At 41.4% G+C, this 19586-nt stretch overlaps 1 protein-coding gene across 1 annotated transcript in view; it reads right to left on the reverse strand.

Annotated features, from left to right (window-relative positions):
• Window positions 1-6801: 6801 nt before the first annotated feature.
• The window catches only part of apobb.1 (apolipoprotein Bb, tandem duplicate 1), a 28779-nt gene continuing 15994 nt past the window's right edge, over window positions 6802-19586 (reverse strand). The window contains exons 22-29 of the mRNA XM_060917919.1: window positions 16046-16209; window positions 15468-15571; window positions 14939-15312; window positions 12720-14804; window positions 8904-12527; window positions 8175-8280; window positions 7896-8082; window positions 6802-7810 (exon numbers count right to left, since the gene is read on the reverse strand). Of these exons, the coding sequence (XP_060773902.1) occupies window positions 6845-7810; window positions 7896-8082; window positions 8175-8280; window positions 8904-12527; window positions 12720-14804; window positions 14939-15312; window positions 15468-15571; window positions 16046-16209 (7610 nt within the window). The 3' untranslated portion in view covers window positions 6802-6844. The remainder of the gene's footprint in view (window positions 7811-7895; window positions 8083-8174; window positions 8281-8903; window positions 12528-12719; window positions 14805-14938; window positions 15313-15467; window positions 15572-16045; window positions 16210-19586) is intronic.

Genomic DNA, 19586 nt, shown 5'->3' on the forward strand with positions numbered 1-19586 from the left:
ACACCGTCAACCGCACCCTCCTCTTTAAAATTCTTGCTAAAATTGGCTGTCCTCTGAAATTGCTGAAACTCATTGAACTCCTGTATACGAATGTAAAAGCTCAGCTTATTATAGATGGCGAACTTTCGAAACCTTTTGACTACAACAGTGGCGTTAAACAGGGATGTAAACTTGCCCCTACACTTTATGGAATATGCGTGGCTATATTGTTATGGGTAGCCTTCAAAGATATCAAACATGACCACTCAATCTTGATCTGTTTCCGTACAGACGGTAACCTGTTTTATTTAAGGAGACTCAAAGCAAAATCTAAAGGCCCAGTCCCACTGCACTTACGGATGCAAAGAGGATGTAAAACGTAAAAAAATCTTTGCCATCCATTGGAAAACGCTATGAATCCATTGTGTACTCATTGCATACGTGCTTCATACGCTCTATCCATCGAGCATCCGTCCACTGTGATTTCATCCGCGCAAAAAGTTTTGAGTTGCACAAAACTTTTAGAACGGATGAACTTTCCGCCGTGTACGATGTAAATCCGCGACATATACAAGCAACAAACGTTCTATGTCCGTTATCATCCGTTAAACGTCTGCTGTATCCTCTCTGCATCCTCTGGGCATCCTCGCAACTCACATCTGCTGCAGCTGAAAACGGAAAGAGGGAGGAAAGATAAGGTACATGAAACGTCTATTCATCGTTAGTAGCACGGAAATAGAAAGGATGTAAGCGTATGCATCTCGTATATAAAGTATTCAAAACGGACAAAGCGTTTATATCTGGGATGTATCTCGTATATTTAGGATGTCTGGAGTATGTCTAGAGTATGCAGAAGGACACCTAGCAGCAGTCTCATCATCACAGTCAGTGTCAGGGGGTGGGGTGCTGGTTCTGACCTTCTTCACCTTGCCAGGGCTTGAACGAGTAGGCACGGACTTCCTTTTCTTGCCTGACTGGCGCACCATGGTGTTGATACAAGATGTAGTAGAGATGTATCAATGTAGCCTTCTTCAAAGACGAGATGTAGTAGAGATGTATCGATGTAGCCGCCAGCACGTCTTTCCGCTTTATGCTGACGGCGTTCGTGCTGCATCCCTTTATATCCGTGGAGCAGACGCAATTCATACCCCCCGCATGCGCAGTGAACGGTCTGCATCCGATATACATCCGCGCAACATCCCCTTTGTTTCCGTTAGGCGTACGTGATGCATCCCCTTCATCCGCTATGCATCCGCTCTTTCTGCTATGCGTCCGCTTCTCGGTTATCACCGGTAACCCCTTTGGAGCTGTCATCCACTTCCATCCGCTTTCATCCGCTAGGCTTCCTATGAACATGCATTTAACATCCCCGCTATATACTACCCACGTCCGTTCTTTTCCGTTCTGTTTTCACAAATTTTCGCCAATTTTGTCCATTTCTGGAGCAGATGAAAACGGATAGAGCCACCCCCGAAATTTTGCTCGTCCGCTGTGTCCTTTTTGCATACGTTTTGTGTCCATCAGCCAGTGGGACCGGGCCTTAAGGTATTTTACGAATTCCTCAAGGAAGCCCAATATGCCGATGACATCGCACTGTTTAGTGATACTGCCTTTGGTCTGCAAAACCTATTGAATGCATATAACACCGCGAAACGTTTTGGTTTAAAAATCAACGCAAAGAAGACTGAAATCATGTGCCTCGGCCCAGATACAGACTTTTTCATTGATGATGAAAAACTGGTCAACGTCAATCACTTCAAATACCTGGGCAGTTATGTTTCGAAAGACTACACTCTGAAGCAGGAGCTGATGACACGTATACAGAACACATCAAGTACTTATGGGCGACTGAAACAACGAGTTTTCGACAACCACAATCTAACCATAAGAACAAAAGTAAATGTTTACGTTCAGTGTCTATTACCGATCCTTCTATATGGAAGTGAATCTTGGTCGTTGTACGCCCGTGAAATAAAACAGCGACGTACTATCCAACAACGACACCTCAGATCAATCATGAATATCAAGTGGGATGACTTCGTTAGTAACGAAGAAGTTTTGAAAAGAGCCGGAGCAGAGGATATCGAAGTCCTCCTCGCCAAAAATCGTCTACGTTGGCTTGGACATGTTGCTCGGATGGAGGACACTCGAATGGTCAAAATGCTAAGGTTCGGTGAATTAGCAGAAGGTGCAAGAATGGTCAGGCGTCCAAGATTACGTTTTAAAGACAATTGCAAAAGTTTATTAAAAGTTGGTGGTTTGCTCAATACATGGTCTGACTTCATTGCTGATCGTGTTAAGTGGCGACAGAGCATCAAAACGACATGCAACAAATTGAACGAACATCGTATAAACAAATACGAAAAACGAAAAGAAAAAAGGAGATAATATTTAATCATTAATTTATTTAATACGTTTAGCATTCTCTAATTGTTTAGCTGTTTCTGTATTTTGCTCGCTTGCGAGACTAGGCTAATATATATATATATATATATATATATATATATATATATATATATATATTGTAGGTTGTCAAGACAACACGACGTCACACATCAGAGCTCAAGTGAAGCTCCAGTGACAAATCTTTTCTGCTGTGCATGCACACAGTCATTTCTTTGTCGGCCAGGAGAGAGAGAAAACGAGGTTAATCCAGTGCTAGGTTTAAGCACTAAATAAATAAAATGAAAACTGAAACTAAAGATGAGCTGAACACCCAAAAGGCTACCAAAACTTCATTATATACTCTTCACGCATATTTATAAGCAAAAAACATACCAACGGACACCAAAAAACTGGAAAAGAGACACATCGGAGATGTAAAACTTCTGCACGAGCATCTGTGACAGTTTGTACACAAACATGGCCGCCAGGTTTGCTTCGTTAAAAGCGGAAGATTTAGGGAGAATTTTGAAAGAGAAAGACGTGCTGAACACCCGAAAGGCCTAAACTTCACTGGATATTTTTCACACATATTTACAAGAGAAAAACATACTAACAGACATAAAAAAATACTGGAAAAGAGAGCAATAGAGGAAATATTGTCAAAGTTCTACTAGGAGGTGAGGAAAAGTAACGGAGACTTTTATAAGAGGACTTCACTTGTGGACTTCACTCAGCAAAGCCCTTTTGTTTTGAACAACTGCAGTGTAACAACCCTTGTGTGGTGTTCGTATTTTTGTTACTCAGCCAGTGTTGGTGGGTCTGGTGGACCCGCTGCATTTTGGTGCTTTAAATTCAACACAATCAAACAATTTTACATTAAATACTTAACAGATGTTTACTTCACCCCAATTACAAGCAACATAAACAGCATATATGGTTAATATTTGCCCTTTACCTTTGTTAGATTACATTTACAACCCCGATTCCAAAAAAGTTGGGACAAAGTACAAATTGTAAATAAAAACGGAATGCAATGATGTGGAAGTTTCAAAATTCCACATTTTATTCAGAATAGAACATAGATGACATATCAAATGTTTAAACTGAGAAAATGTATCATTTAAAGAGAAAAATTAGGTGATTTTAAATTTCATGACAACATCACATCTCAAAAAAGTTGGGACAAGGCCATGTTTACCATTGTGAGACATCCCCTTTTCTCTTTACAACAGTCTGTAAACGTCTGGGGACTGAGGAGACAAGTTGCTCAAGTTTAGGGATAGGAATGTTAACCCATTCTTGTCTAATGTAGGATTCTAGTTGCTCAACTGTCTTAGGTCTTTTTTGTCGTATCTTCCGTGTAATGATGCGCCAAATGTTTTCTATGGGTGAAAGATCTGGACTGCAGGCTGGCCAGTTCAGTACCCGGACCCTTCTTCTACGCAGCCATGATGCTGTAATTGATGCAGTATGTGGTTTGGCATTGTCATGTTGGAAAATGCAAGGTCTTCCCTGAAAGAGACGTCGTCTGGATGGGAGTATATGTTGCTCTAGAACCTGGATATACCTTTCAGCATTGATGGTGTCTTTCCAGATGTGTAAGCTGCCCATGCCACACGCACTAATGCAACCCCATACCATCAGAGATGCAGGCTTCTGAACTGAGCGCTGATAACAACTCGGGTCGTCCTTCTCCTCTTTAGTCCGAATGACACGGCGTCCCTGATTTCCATAAAGAACTTCAAATTTTGATTCATCTGACCACAGAACAGTTTTCCACTTTGCCACAGTCCATTTTAAATGAGCCTTGGCCTAAGAGAAGACGTCTGCGCTTCTGGATCATGTTTAGATACGGCTTCTTCTTTGAACTATAGAGTTGTAGCTGGCGACGGCGGATGGCACGGTGAATTGTGTTCACAGATAATGTTCTCTGGAAATATTCCTGAGCCCATTTTGTGATTTCCAATACAGAAGCATGCCTGTATGTGATGCAGTGCCGTCTAAGGGCCCGAAGATCACGGGCACCCAGTATGGTTTTCCAGCCTTGACCCTTACACACAGAGATTCTTCCAGATTCTCTGAATCTTTTGATGATATTATGCACATGATATGTACAAACTCTTTGCAATTTTACACTCTCGAACTCCTTTCTGATATTGCTCCACTATTTGTTGGTGCAGAATTAGGGGGATTGGTGATCCTCTTCCCATCTTTACTTCTGAGAGCCGCTGCCACTCCAAGATGCTCTTTTTATACCCAGTCATGTTAATGACCTATTGCCAATTGACCTAATGAGTTGCAATTTGGTCCTCCAGCTGTTCCTTTTTTGTCCCTTTAACTTTTCCAGCCTCTTATTGCCCCTGTCCCAACTTTTTTGAGATGTGTTGCTGTCATGAAATTTCAAATGAGCCAATATTTGGCATGAAATTTCAAAATGTCTCACTTTCGATATTTGATATGTTGTCTATGTTCTATTGTGAATACAATATCAGTTTTTGAGATTTGTAAATTATTGCATTCCGTTTTTATTTACAATTTGTACTTTGTCCCAACTTTTTTGGAATCGGGGTTGTATTTTAAAAAAAAATGCTACTCGTTTTTTGTTTGTTTTTTCATAAAATGTAATTTTACAAAAAGAAAATCAATTACAGTCAAGATATGAGTGGAAAAAAAGATGTTTATCTTCAAATTTACAAATGAAGCAAGGTTTTTCATAACAACTGATTTTTATTTCTTTGAATTTCATTAGAAATTCAACCCATTCAGTTCAGTTTACACAACACAAGCTGAACACAGACAGTAACCATCGTCAGTCTATACAACACATCATCCCCATGCTCGTCTTCGTTTCAGGACTGGCTGATGCTCCATCTCATCCTCTTCTTCAAAGTCACTGTCAGACTCTGAATTTTCAGAACTGTGATCCTCACGTTCTGAAACGTCTTCCTCTACATCATCATCAAAAGCTTCTCTCTCTTCCAAAATCATTTGCAAGTCCATCTGAGCAGAGAATCTTTTGGCCGTCTTGATCAGTTGTGATAAGGAGCCACATTAGAAAAGCTATATTTATTGTGTCCCGCCCCCAATTTATGGGAACTTCTGTCTTGGTTCCCGCAAGACAGAGGGTAAAATGTGTAGGAATGTGAGATCAGACAGGCGTCGGTGCTTGAATGGCAGGGGCAGAAACACAAAACACACACACTAACAGCAGGCCAAGACAGGAGGAGGACAAAGTGAAGGTCAACACTTTTATTAGCCCCGGGTCCAGTGGACCCGAACATCCTGTATGTAATATAAATGTGTAAGGGGCGTGTACAGTGTGTGGTCATCGAAAATGTGTTCTGATATATGTTCTTCACAGAAAATGAGCCAAGGCCAATGAGTCTGAGTTTGAAAAAATAATTAATCGTATCATTGTTCCTTTGATAAAAAATGAAAACGGGTCGCACAGACCCGAACACCATACAAGGGTTAACGCCGACCAAAAGTAACTGAACTTGAACTGTGTATATAGCTTGTATATAAGTTGGGTTGTTGTTCAGGCTTTTTGGACTTGTACCATTTTTACTGTTAGAACTTTGACTTTGTACAGTACATTGGATTGACAGAACATTGAATTACATTCAGTCAGAGTCAGCATTCAATATTGCTAAGTTACCGCCTTGTTCTTAACTTTTTGTAAAATCTATAATCATTCAATTGAATGTATAATAATAATAATAATAATAATATTGGCTGGCTTTTTTCGTGGTCTATCAAAAATATTCCATTCAGCTACTCGTCTTCGACTCATTCAGTATCATGCTAGCTGAATGGAATATATCTGATAGACCACTCAACACCAGCCAATATTATTTAAATAATAGCCTCGACTCGATTATTATTCAACAATATTCACTGATCCTGAGGCGAATAATTGTTAACCTCCTAGGGCTTAGCGGTCACATGCGTGGACAGCACTTTTTAGAAATTCGGAACAAGAATCCACATATGTGGACATACTTTTTCTCTAAAAGTACATCTTATCAAAAGATGATGCTTAGTTTTTATTCTAATCAGGTTCTAATAAGCCCAAATAGCAAAGAGAAATAAAAAAAAAAAATGCATGTAAAAAAACAGCTTGGGCCTTAGGAGGTTAAATATAAGTCCCATAATACTGTAGTAATTTTGTTAGCTTATAAAAAAAACGTGTTAATTACCAACATATTTTGTATTATGAGTATATTACACGGCTTGAATTTTATCCATATTGTCGTAACTGTAAAAAAAAATCTGTAATAAAGAACAACACATTGCATAGTTTCATTGTTTTTCATTTAGTTTATATAATTTCTTGTTTACACAAAAAAAGAATAATACAATGAGAAAATAGTTATAACTGTTTTACATGCATCTTGAAATGATGCTTGATTTAGTTTAGTCTCAACAGCAGTTGGTAGTGTTTCATTTCATAATTTTTGTTTTGCGTCCAAGTGACTGTTTAGCGATAGAAGGGAAAAGAAATGTCCATTTTTATCCTTCCATTGTGAACACTAACCACGGCCTCTGGATCTGTTGGAAAAACTACTGAGAGAAAATTTTTGAACTCCTTCACCATGAATAAGATGAACTCCTTGCATCTATCAACAAACGCATTCAAGCTATCAGTGTTCAGCAAACTATTAACTTTCTCAATCAAGCTGTTGACTAATCTAACGTAATTAATGTATAATGTGTTGATTTTTGCAGCAGCTTTATCAAGGAATTCGCATCTGTGCACGTCAATGAATTTCTGTGTTTTCTCAACAACCTCTTGGAGGGCTTGACCCAGCTTCTCAAGAATCACATCAGGACTCTCTAGCTGCTTTACCATATTCACGCTGTGGGTCAGGGCATTTTCAATATAACCAAGGATCTCATCTCCAGTTAAGATCTCACCATTGGGCAGGACGATCCTGATTGTCTTAATAATGGGTGAAACGTGGGCTTTCAGGTTGTCAGTGATTGCATTAATAACTTTTTCAAACACTACAGCAATGCGGCTTTTGATTTGCTGGCAGATCTCTGGCAATGTAGTTTCCTTCATACCAGGCAACTTAATCTGGGTATCCCTCAGGAAAGTGACAGCAGCATTAAGAAGTTGCTGAATGGCCTTCTGGTGCTGCACAACAACATTTCTGAATAGAACAGAAAGCTGGCTAAGATCAGGTGCATGATTGGATGATATAGTGTAGGCTTCAGTTAGGGCACTGACAAGCACTGTCTTCAGTCTGTTGATGGCACCAAGAATACCAGATTTTTGTGCAAAATTGGTGACAGCAGAAGCGATGAGAGGTAATCGGTCTTTCACGACCAAGATCATCTTTTTGGGTGCGTCTAGGTTGCAGTCAGCCTGGAAGTGTATTTTTTCATCTCCATTTGCAGCAACATCTACCTTCAGGATGTCAATATCATTTTCAGGTGTAGACTGAGAAAGAAATCAACAATTAATAAAACAAAATTAAAAATGCACTATCAAATGAACTATGGAGGGACTTTTAAAAGGTACTAACTGCATGATGGCCATAGAGGCGTGAACTCAGCTGGAATGGAATCTTGCCCTGGAGCTGAAAACCAAGGAAGCCGGCTGATGGTGAGGAAATTGAGGAAGTCAGTCCATCTCTCTGAGCAGCATAACGAAGGTTCACATCAGTAAAAGTTGGGCTGGTGATGTCAACATTCACAGTATGGCTGGGATCACTGAAATATAATTTAGTATAATATGAGATATAATTACTTAAAAATGTTACTTATAAGGATAGTATAGAAAATGCAGGTCAACTGTATTTTACCTTGGTGTAAAAATACTGTTGAAGTCTATGCTGAAATCTCTATGTTCAAGGAACACCTTAGCTCTGGCATTCAGGACTTCATTTTCTACAGCAGTACTGAGATAACCTATTGCAGATTAAAGCACAAATTACAGGTTATTTACTAAAATTTCCATCCATCCATCCATCCATTATCTGTAACCGCTTATCCTGTGCAGGGTCGCGGGCAAGCTGGAGCCTATCCCAGCTGACTATGGGCGAGAGGCGGGGTACACCCTGGACAAGTCACCAGGTCATCGCAGGGCTGACACATAGAGATACACAACAATTCACGCTCACATTCACACCTACAGTCAGTTTAGAGCCACCAATTAGCCTAACCTGCATGTCTTTGGATTAGGAAACCGGAGCACCCGGAGGAAACCCATGCAGACACGGGGAAAACATGCAAACTCCACACAGAAAGGCCCCTGTCGGCCACTGGGCTCGAACCCAGAGCCTTCTTGCTGTGAGGCGACAGTGCTAACCACTACACCACCGTGCCGCCCCTAAAATTTCCTTAAAATATATTTCTTTTCAGAACACGTTTGGTTCCTCTTCTGAAAAAGGATTTTTATAAAAATGTTCCTGAAAACCTCACAAAATAACACTATAATTTTGGAAATAATTTGATACTGAGTAGTGAAACTAAGTGAGAATTATAGCATGCAGCAGAAAAAGTGCATTTTTATCATTAATGAATATACTTACTGTCAAGCTCGTATTCCAGGAGTACAACTGGACATTTGGATGAGGACTTGAAAACAACTTTGAAGATTGGCGCATCACCTTCCATCTCAAGCAGAATGTTTGTGGTATACACTGGAGAAACTATTTTTGTGGTATAGGAAATCTTTTGCTTGAAGAGAGTCATGTCAACAACTGTCTTCTCATAGACGTTGAAATCACCAAGAGCGGTCGGCTGAGAAATGTCAAATTCTACATCAGCAACAAGGGAGCTCATTGGATTCCAGTCAACAGTGGCGCTGGCAGCATGCTTACCCTTTTTGCTGAAGGTGGCAATGCTGACTTCATTGTTGGAAATGATATTCATGACTGTGTACACACGGCTAAGTGTTGACTCCATGTCAAAGTTTTCACTGACATCAAAGTCTACTTTGAGACTCCCACGATTAACATTGATACTGCCAATAGTCTTCAGTTTGGAACGCAGCATTTTACCAGTCGTGTACATGGCTGCCTCATTTTCCAAAGCTCCCTTCACAGTGCCAGTTTCCAGAAATGTTCCATCAATCATACTCTTTGTGGTAGACTCAATAGAAATGTAGGGAACAACTCCATCTACCTTCAAAGTGTGTTCAAGAGCACCACTCCCAACAGCCATGATGATGGGAAGGTCAAATTTGTGTTTGATTGTTAGTGTAGATACTGTATTTGGATGGCTTTTGGTATTTGCAAGCAGCTTGTGGTTAACATCAATGCTAAGGATAGGCAGATTCATGTTTGCAACCGTGGTCACTAATACTGCAGCTTCGAAATTTTCCGTGTTCACTGTCAAAGTGCTGTTATGGGTTCCTTCAATGTAAGCATTCTTCAGAGATAACGCACTAGCAAATTTCAGTCCTCTCTTTAATGTAAGGCTGCTTGTACCCTCAAGTTTGGCTTTCAGTTCTTCAAACACCGAGGTAGAAGTAGCAGCAATGTGGATGACAAGGTCATTATCTCCATATATTCCGGCATTGGTAATTAGGTTGAAAATCGAAGACTTGAAAGACATCTCAGAGATTAAGTTGCCTACAGCAGGAACCTTAATGAAACCAAGGTAAGTGGTTGGTGAAAGCCTTTTCTTTTGGTAGACAATTTTGGCATTTACATCAACAGTCGGCTTGGTTGTCTGCAGGTACTTCAGACCACTGGTTTCATACAAGTTGACATCATTGATGGCTGGGATTGTTAAATCAATGACTGGTATAACAATTTCTGGAGTGCTAATAGGAACAGTTAGGAACTCCAGGTCAGTTTCACCATTTACAGCAGCATAAATTCCTGCCTCAGCATTGTTGTTTTCAATTGTAAAGTTATAGCTGTATTTGTGCTGGCCGATGCGCACAAGTGCTGCAGTGTTGATGTGCTGCTTCTTGGAGTTGAGAATTAAAGCATAGTCATTCTGAAGATCAATTTTTGTGGAAAGGGACTCCTGGAGACTAACTTTGGCATTGCCCTTGTTCCCGATAGCAATAGTGACTTCAATAGGACGAATCTTGATGTTAACAGCATTGGATAGAGTACCACTTACAGCTCCCATAAGCTCTGTGTCATGTGTTGCTTCCACTTCGACCTTCATTCTACCAAGGTGAGCCTTTCCAGATGCTGCCATTACACTCTTTTTGATGAATGGAGACTGAGTCTCAGTTCTGCCATTGAAGTCAATATGACTAAGGGCAACTGCCTCAACATTCAATGTTTTTTTTAGTTTTAGGGTGGCACTGCCTGTGTCACCAGTAAAGGTCAATGTAACACTTGTTGGTGTAATAGTGCAGACCAGGTCACTCTTGTGGGTGCCCTCATCAGAGTATTCAGAAAGTGCGAATGTGCCTGTGCCTACATTTCCCACTTTCAGTCGAATGGTGGCATCCTTCTGCAAAACAAGTACTGACTGGGTCAGAGCAGCCTCACTGGTCAGTGATAGGACAGGAATGTTCACTCGGTGCTTGTAGGTTGTACCCAAAGTTGCTGACATTCCACCTTCCACTGCAAAGAATGCATTGTTAATGATGTCTGCTGTGTAGGGTGTGGTAGTCACCTTTACAGTTGTTTGTGCAGTGGCTTGGACAGAGAGGCCATATAATGTTACTGAGGCCTCGTGTTCAACAGTAAGGGCACTGTGTATAAACTTTAGAGTATCTGCAATAATCACACGTCTCATTTTTGGTAGACCAATGCGCACAGTGGCATCTAGATTATAGTTTAGAATTTTAAAGCTTGGAGACTCCCCTACAGAATTAATAAGTGCTATAAAGTGATGCCTTTGTTCACTGTCAGTGGTATTTCGAACTTCAGCAAAGGTGGTCAGGGCATAAATGGGACTGTTGACCCTGATCTTCCCATGGAGCTTTCCAAATGCAGGCAAAATTAGGGCGTTGGGGATTTTTGGCAGCTTGATCTCAGGAATTTGAAGAGGGATGTCAGGAATGAGCTTATCACTTAATTTTGGGATGTCAGGCAAGGAAATATATGGTAAAGTAACCACTGGCAATGTGATGGTAGAGAGGTCAGGCAGGTTCACTGTGAGTTTTTCAAAGTAAAAATTATTCTCAAATATCTCAGATTTAAAGTTGATAAAGAAGTCAGCAAGCTCTATGAGTATTCGCTTGATATCATCATAAGTGATGGTGATTGCTGGGACAGTGTAGGATCCCAAAATGGTGAATTGTGGAACGTTAAACTCTACAGGGAACTCAGCCTCCTGAAGTTGCTGTAAACTAAATTTCCTGGATGGAAGAACCAGGTCAGTCAGTGGGACAGTGATGGAGGGTATCTCAATTTCAGATGTCTTCAGGGCTTTGACAACGTTGTCAGTGATTTGCTTCAGCTCAGTGACAATTTGTTGATCACCAAGGAGTTTTGTAACCGCTTCAGCATAGTCATTAAATGCATTCGTGAGTACAGACAAAACCTTGCTATAGATATCACTCACTTGCTGAAAAACTCGTAGCAATTCTCCTCTGATGTCCATATCAGTAATGCCCTGCTTGAACTTCTCAGCAATTATCTTAATGTCATTAAGGACAAGAGTGTCAATGAGATTTTTCACTGTTTGTATGACGTCTGAGACTTTGGCTGATCTTAGCTGTTCCAAGAAAGCAGATATAGATGACAGGGCGTAGTTAATGAATTCTCTAGTCGCCTCAAGTTTCTGGGGAAGCTTGAGTGACGCAATGAGGTTGTTAAGTTCCGCTGTAAACGCACGAAGTTTTTGATTAGCCTCATCTACAAATGTGTTGTATTCAAATGACTTCACTGATTTAAGAAAAGACTCAAGTAATTTGTTCAAATCATCAATAATCTTCTTTATGTCAGTTGCCTTCAGGTAGGTGAGGGCATCATCAAAGATGTGTGGGAAAGGAATCTGAATAGATTTCAGAGTTTTACCAAAGGCTTGGATTGTTTCATCAATTTTGAACTGTTTGATGAGTTCCAGAAGCTTATCCAAAATTTCTTCAGTCCTCTTATCAAGCTCATATTTTATGACAACTTCTCTAAAGCTGCTGTAGATAGCTTTACACCTTCCAATGATGTCCAGTTCGGTGATCAGCCGCTTTAGTGTATCAGCAATCTTGCTGATATCTTCTTTGGGAAATTTGGCAAGCAGATGCTTTGTGTATGTCTGAGCTGTTGTAACTATGTTTTGCATTTGGTCCACAAATTTAGCCTTATCAAAATCTGCAACCACATTCTTCAGGTCTGTCACATACTGTTGTAGATGCAATTTAATGGCATTCAATTTTTCAACATCGGAGAACACAGGAATGCTGCTATTTTCCAGTTTAGTCATATCGATCTGTTTAATCACATTTTCAATGGCTTCAATGACAGCAATGAGCATACTCCTGAGGTCATATTCTTCAGTGAGCAATGTTGCCTTCTGCATAATTGTGTCGGACAGGGTGCCGCTCAAAATCAATTCCTGGACTTCATTGACACGAGTGCTTAACTCGGACATAACCTTCAGTGTGACAGTCCTCAGTTTATTCACAGCAGCCTCCAGCTCCTTTGTAGTGATTGGACAGTCCTGAGCAAATGTAATCAGGCTCTTTTTAAGCCGGTTAACTTTTTCTTCAAGTTTAAGCTTAGTTACAGCATCCGTAAAGTGCTGTAGAAGGGTCTGAATCTTGTCAACAAATTCCTCTCTTTTGATATAATCCTGCAATGCTTCAACAAGAGTCACAGATGCGATTTTGAGGTTCTCCAGGACTGCAGGCAGACTTTCCAGAAGTGGTAGGTTGATAACATGATTATCGCTGTTCTTATCATACTGTATTAAAGCAGAGATCGAGAAATCTTGGCTTTCTCTATATGTGACTCCTCCAGACACTTCCAGTCCAATCCTCTCATGGTTGTTATAAGCTCTGAGTTCTTGGTTGAACAGATTGTTGTTTATTTTAGACTTTACTGTTACTGATGCTGATTGCTCAGAAAGTGACAGTTGGGTGTCAACCTTCTTATCAAAGTTGGCCTCAAAAATGACATTATTGTTCAACTCATGTGTAGTTGAGAACCTACATTCATGGGAATGGGCAAAAGCGAGTGGCTCTGCCTTCAGAAGGACTTTAGTGTACACCTGGGCACTATGTTTTCCATACAGATACAACTCCCCATCACCATTGGCAAGGGCGTTCAAATTAAAGGTGAATGGAGCAGCAGTGGCCTGAAGGATAGTGGAGAAGCGAACAAGTTGGGAATTGAAACCTGCATTGTTGTTGATTCTTACACTAAGTCCAACGATCTCCATTTCAGTCTCATGAGTCATGTGAGCTCCAATGAGTTTTCCAGTTGTACTGCACTTAGCATTTCCAGTCAGATCTGCAAGCTTGATTTCGCAGGTGTTTTTCAGCTCTGTGTCAGAGTTAAGCTTCAAATGACTTGTCATGCCAGCCGTTGCAGTGTAAGGTTCTGCCTGAACTGACACGTCATATATGTACGATGTATCCTGGGCAATGTTAACTTGAGACTTAGAAGTTAAATCTATGGAAAACATTGTGCCAGTTATGGAGTTGGTATTGTCAATAGCCATGCTGTTAAGTTTTCCTTTTGTTTCAGTTGATAGAGAAAATTTGGAAGGATGAAGGATACCATTGAAGGAATTCTGAAGAGTAAACAGGCTATTCACTGAGGTGCTGCCACTGGTGGCCAGGCCATTTTTGTCCAGGGTCATACTGGTTTTGTGAGTAGCTGTATGTTCAGCTAGCTTCACCGAAGCATCACTCTTTACAACCAAACCATTACTATTGAGAGTTCCAATGATCATGGAGTTAATATGGTCTTCAGAATGACTAGTCGTTGTTTCGATTTTGATGTAATTGTCTTCAGCACCAATGTTTGCTTCAGCGACGTTACGGATATTCATCCCCAGAACCAATGCCTTCGTGTCTGATATAAGAGCATATTTCGATCTCATGAGCTTAACTTCAGCATTGTGTATGAGCATATCATCAAATGCGGCTGAGTTTGATACAACTGAGAGTTCTCCATTAACAAAGCTTGCTACAATTTTGTTCTGAGCCTGGAAAGGAGTTGAACTAACTTCTAATGTTGAATCAATTCTTGCCTCTGGCTTAAATGGGAACAGAGCAAGTGACTGTGTGAGGGCGACATCACCGTCAATCAGACCAATCACGAAGGATCCTTTTAAGTGGTTATCTCCAGAGAGTTCTTCGGTATCTCCTCCCACTTGGCCTGTATGTTCCAGAGAAAACTTCACACCAAAGGGACTGGTGGCTTCAAGCTTGCTGCTTGATTTTATTCGAATTTTGTCCATCAGTTGTATTTCCTCAGTAATGGTAATTCTGGCATCAATGAGCTCATGGTTGACAGCAGTGTTCATCTCTGCCTTTACAGTATCAGTCATTGTTCCAGTAATCAAGGTTGAGCCTGTGCAGAAGCCAAATATTTAATTAGTTGTGTTGTTCTTTTTTAGACCACTTCTTATAAATTTATCTAGTTCATGATGTGACAGATACCCCATAGTTCTATCTAGAAAAGAACAGTTATACAGTCGTACTTACCTTCAAGTCGAAGGGAGAGGAGATCTACAGGGCCAGATCCAGTTACAACAACTCTAGCAGAATAACTTTGATGTTCATCAGAATCTCTGCCAGCAGACATAGTTGCCTCCAGATCATAGAGGTTGCTGCTTAGCTTACCGGACACTTCTGCCTTTCCAAGGGTGGGCAGAGACAAAGTCAGCTCCTGAGGAACAAAGATCTCAGGCAGTGGAACTTCAACAGAGGCAATCTTTAGGCCAAGCTGAGGCACAGCCAGATTTGGTGTGGTGAGAGCAGGAGGAACGTTCAGATCCTTGGATGATTTGCCACCAAGAGGCATTGGCAGGGTGATGGTGTAGTAATGCTTTCCAAAGTAGTACGTTGCACCTGTCTCACTGTTGAAAGAAAATACATGACACTAGTACAATGGATCCCACAAACACTAGCACCGAATTGCTGTTATTTTTATTTTGTAGTGTTTCACACAATTCACTATTGCTATTTGGTTGGTTTTGTAGGACTACGTTCAACAAATATGAGGTTCACTCACATATTTAAAAACAGCTTCTCAGGCACCTCAAACTCAAGGAGGGAAGGAACCCTTAGGTTTTCCACATATGGGATATTGGAAGCTGCAATATAGGAATTTGTGGCCTGCAAAATAACAGAAAGAGATTGGGTTGTACTATTTATATTAAACTTATGTCCTCTTAAAACATAATAACACATAATTAACATTTTACAAACACATTTGGCTCAAACCCTTTTGATTCCACATAATTTCCAGGTACTTAATACCGCTTAGCAAAACTATTTTATCACACTGTGCTTTATTTCCAAGAATGGAAATATAAATGACAGACAGCTGACACTTAGGGACAAAATAATTGTTTAAGTCTTGTTATTTATGTGATTGATTTTGAATCCTGGATTACAGTTGTAAAAGAAATGCCATTTTCCTTTCTTCAGATTATAATTAAGGGCTCACTATATATGTCGGAGAATTTAACATTGCCAATTGTTTTAGCCCAATAATAATAAAGTCGTACTACACAAGCTTCATAAAACAATGTCTTTTGACAACTTTATTTGAATTAAGGAGAAGTAATACATATTTTTTAATCTTACCTCAATTGATGAGGCTAAAACATCACAGATCTTTGTTTTAGTCTCTCCAAAATGCTGATCCAAGAGGTCCCTGATGTCTTCCTTGATGTTGTCAAGTTTGGCAATGATGTTCTGGGTTTCAGAGCTGACCTTTGACTTAATCTGAGCTGCAACTTTCTCATCATCTAAAAAAAAACAGTATATGCTTTGTTGTGTGTATATATATATATATATATATATATATATATATATATATATATATATATGAACAATTCCAGTCGGGTTTCCGTCCCCGCCACAGCACAGAGACAGCCCTGATAAAGATCACAGATGACCTCCTCATGGCATCTGATTCTGGTTTGATTTCCATCCTCATCCTCCTTGATCTGAGTGCGGCCTTCGACACCGTTTCTCACCCCATCCTCCTTAGTAGACTTTCTTCCATTGGCATCACTCACACTCCTCTTCTCTGGTTCTACTCTTACCTCACTGGCCGCACTCAGTTCATTCAGCTCAAGTCTTTTACTTCACAGCCCTCCCCCGTTACTTCAGGTGTGCCTCAGGGCTCTGCCCTGGGGCCCCTCCTTTTCATCATGTACTTCCTCCCCCTTGGCAATATTTTCCGTAAATATGGTATCCACTTTCACTGCTTCGCGGATGACACCCAGCTCTATCTTTCCAGTAAACCAAACTCCACTCTCCCTCCCTCCTCCCTCACTCATTGCCTTTCTGAAATCAAATCCTGGTTCACCGCAAACCTCCTCAAATTAAACAGTGATAAAACTGAATTTCTTCTTATCAGTACTAAATCCTCCCTATCCAAAGTTGACAGTTTTTCCCTCACCATAGACAGTTCCACAGTGTCCCACTCCCCACAGGTTAAGAGTCTGGGTGTCATCCTCGATAGCTCACTTTCTTTCCACTCCCACATTAATAACATCACTCGGTCTGCATATTTCCATCTACACAACATTAATCATCTCCGCCCCTCTCTCACCCCTCACACCACTGCCATTCTAGTTCACACCCTTGTCACCTCGCGTATTGATTACTGTAATTCATTCCTCTTCGGTGTCCCCCACAAATCCCTCAATAAGCTCCAACTGGTACAAAACTCTGCAGCCCGTATCATTACCCGAACCCCTTCCTTTCACCACATCACCCCCGTCCTCCAGCAGCTCCACTGGCTCCCAGTCAAATTTCGTATCACGTTCAAAATCCTTCTTTATACATTCAAAGCTATCCACAACCTCGCCCCCCATCTCGCTGATCTCCTCCGTATTACCACCCCCTCTCATTCCCTCCAGTCTTCCTCCTCCCTTCACCTCTCTATGCCATCCGCCCGCCTCAGTACCATGGGGAGCAGAGCTTTCAGCCGCTCTGCTCCCCAACTCTGGAACTCTCTTCCACCAGACAGCCATAGCATTGTTTCTTTATCCCAGTTTAAATCAAGACTCAAAACTCATCTGTTTAAATCTGCATATTTGCTGTAATTTCATTGTTTTCTTTTTAATTGTCTGTTTTTATTATTTTTATTGTGTTTATCTGTAAAGTGTCCTTGAGTGCTGTGAAAGGCGCTGCCAAATAAAATGTATTTTATATATATATATATATATATATATATATATATATATATATATATATATATATATACACACACACATATATATATTAGGGGTGGCACGGTTCACAAAAGTCGCGGTTCGGTACGTATTGCGGTTTGAGGTCTGCGGTTCGGTACGTATTGCGTTTGTTTTTTTTTAAATCTTAAGTACTCTGTATTTGGGCATATAGCCTACTATTTACCTTAAGTAAACATAGTTTAGGATACAGCATTTAAGAGAGGTTAAAATTATAGTTACAATGAAATAATCATGCACAAACTGAGTTTGAGTTGACATAAGCACATTTTATGAACAATTTCTGATGAAAAGCCAGGTAGTATTTTGAAACAGCAAGAGGGAAGACATGGATGATTTCAACAGCTTTTTTATTTACTACAGTATTTATACAAAGTGTCAGGAGTGTTTGCTGCCATGTTGTGGCATCTAGAGGAACCAGGTGTCTTTTGTCACATACAGAGTTTTCATAATTGGAAGAAATAAAAATGAGTTCTTAAAGCTTACTTTTGAACAGATGTGTGTGTTAAAGTATTCCCACGAGTGTACGGCATTCGTACTTTACAAAGCTTGCATATTGTGACGTTTTTGTCAATTGATTTTTTGCCGGCGTCATCGCATGTAATGGGAAAACCAAAATGTTCCCACACACCTGATTTGAATGCCGCGGGGGCATCCTCTATGTACGACGACCTGCCTTCTCCACTCCCACTTGCCATTTTTGCACTTGCCATCCACACTCCGCTGTCACTTCAATTCTCGCGCGAAAGAGAACCACGTGGTTTCATACGGGCATTCGGCTTTTTTTTTTTTTTGGCGAACGTCTTAAATAGGGGTACTGCGGTTTATACGCGTATTGCACCGCAACAGGCGTATCGTACGGTTCGTTTTTTTTCCCATAACCGTGCCAAGCCTAATATATATATATATATATATATATATATATATATATATATATATATATATATATATATATATAAGGTGAATACCATAAGACACAGAAGACAAAGACAGTGAAATCCATGCACATCTCACTTCAGATCTCCTGATTCCACAATGGATGACTTCAGCAATAATATATACTGTATTGAAGCTAGACTACTGTGGCAGCGGGGGCGTGGTCAAGCACCGGTCTGTGACAGGAGGGTGGAGTCAGGGAAGGTAAGTGGCAGAATCACTTCACCTGAGAGCAATTAACGTGTTTGTGTGTCTTCCCAATGACCGCGCCCTATATGAGGAGGGAGAGTGAGAGCGAAGGGAGCTCTGCCCTGAACCAGACACCGGTTGTGTGTGTCTGTCTGGCTGTTTGAATGAATGATTGTGTAGCTGAAAAGTCTAGCAATAAAACGCTATTTTGGAATCTGGTCTCTGTCCTGCCGTCCTCTGTGCTCCACCCACACATAGGGAGTCCTACAGTGGTGCCGAAACCCGGGAAAGTGGAGCACCAACCCAGCAGCCCCATGGAATCCTCCCCGTTCACCGACCTGGTCCACGCCCTCGCCACGGCTCAGCAAAGCCAGCACCAGGCGCTCGTCACACTCCGAAAGGAACAAGAACGGCGCTTCGAAGCCCTGGTGCTGGCCCAGCAAGAAGATCGCAAGGCGTTCCGGCATCTCCTCGCGTCGGCGGGGCCCACCAGCGCTCCAGCCGCGGGCCCGTCTCCCCTCACTGTCACCAAGATGGGCCCGCAGGACGACCCCGAGGCGTTCCTCACGTTGTTCGAACAGGTCGCCGATGCCTCGGGGTGGCCAATGGAGCAGCGCGCGGCGCGCCTCCTCCCCCTGCTCACGGGAGAGGCACAGCTGGCCGCGCTACAGCTCCCCGCCGACCGCCGGCTGGCCTACGCGGACCTCCGCAGGGCCGTCCTCCAGCGCGTGGGGCACACACAGGAACAACAGCGCCAGCGCTTCCGCGCGCTGCGATTGGAGGAAGTCGGCCAGCCA

Source organism: Neoarius graeffei, chromosome 3, assembly GCF_027579695.1.
Source record: "Neoarius graeffei isolate fNeoGra1 chromosome 3, fNeoGra1.pri, whole genome shotgun sequence".
NCBI lineage: Eukaryota > Metazoa > Chordata > Actinopteri > Siluriformes > Ariidae > Neoarius > Neoarius graeffei.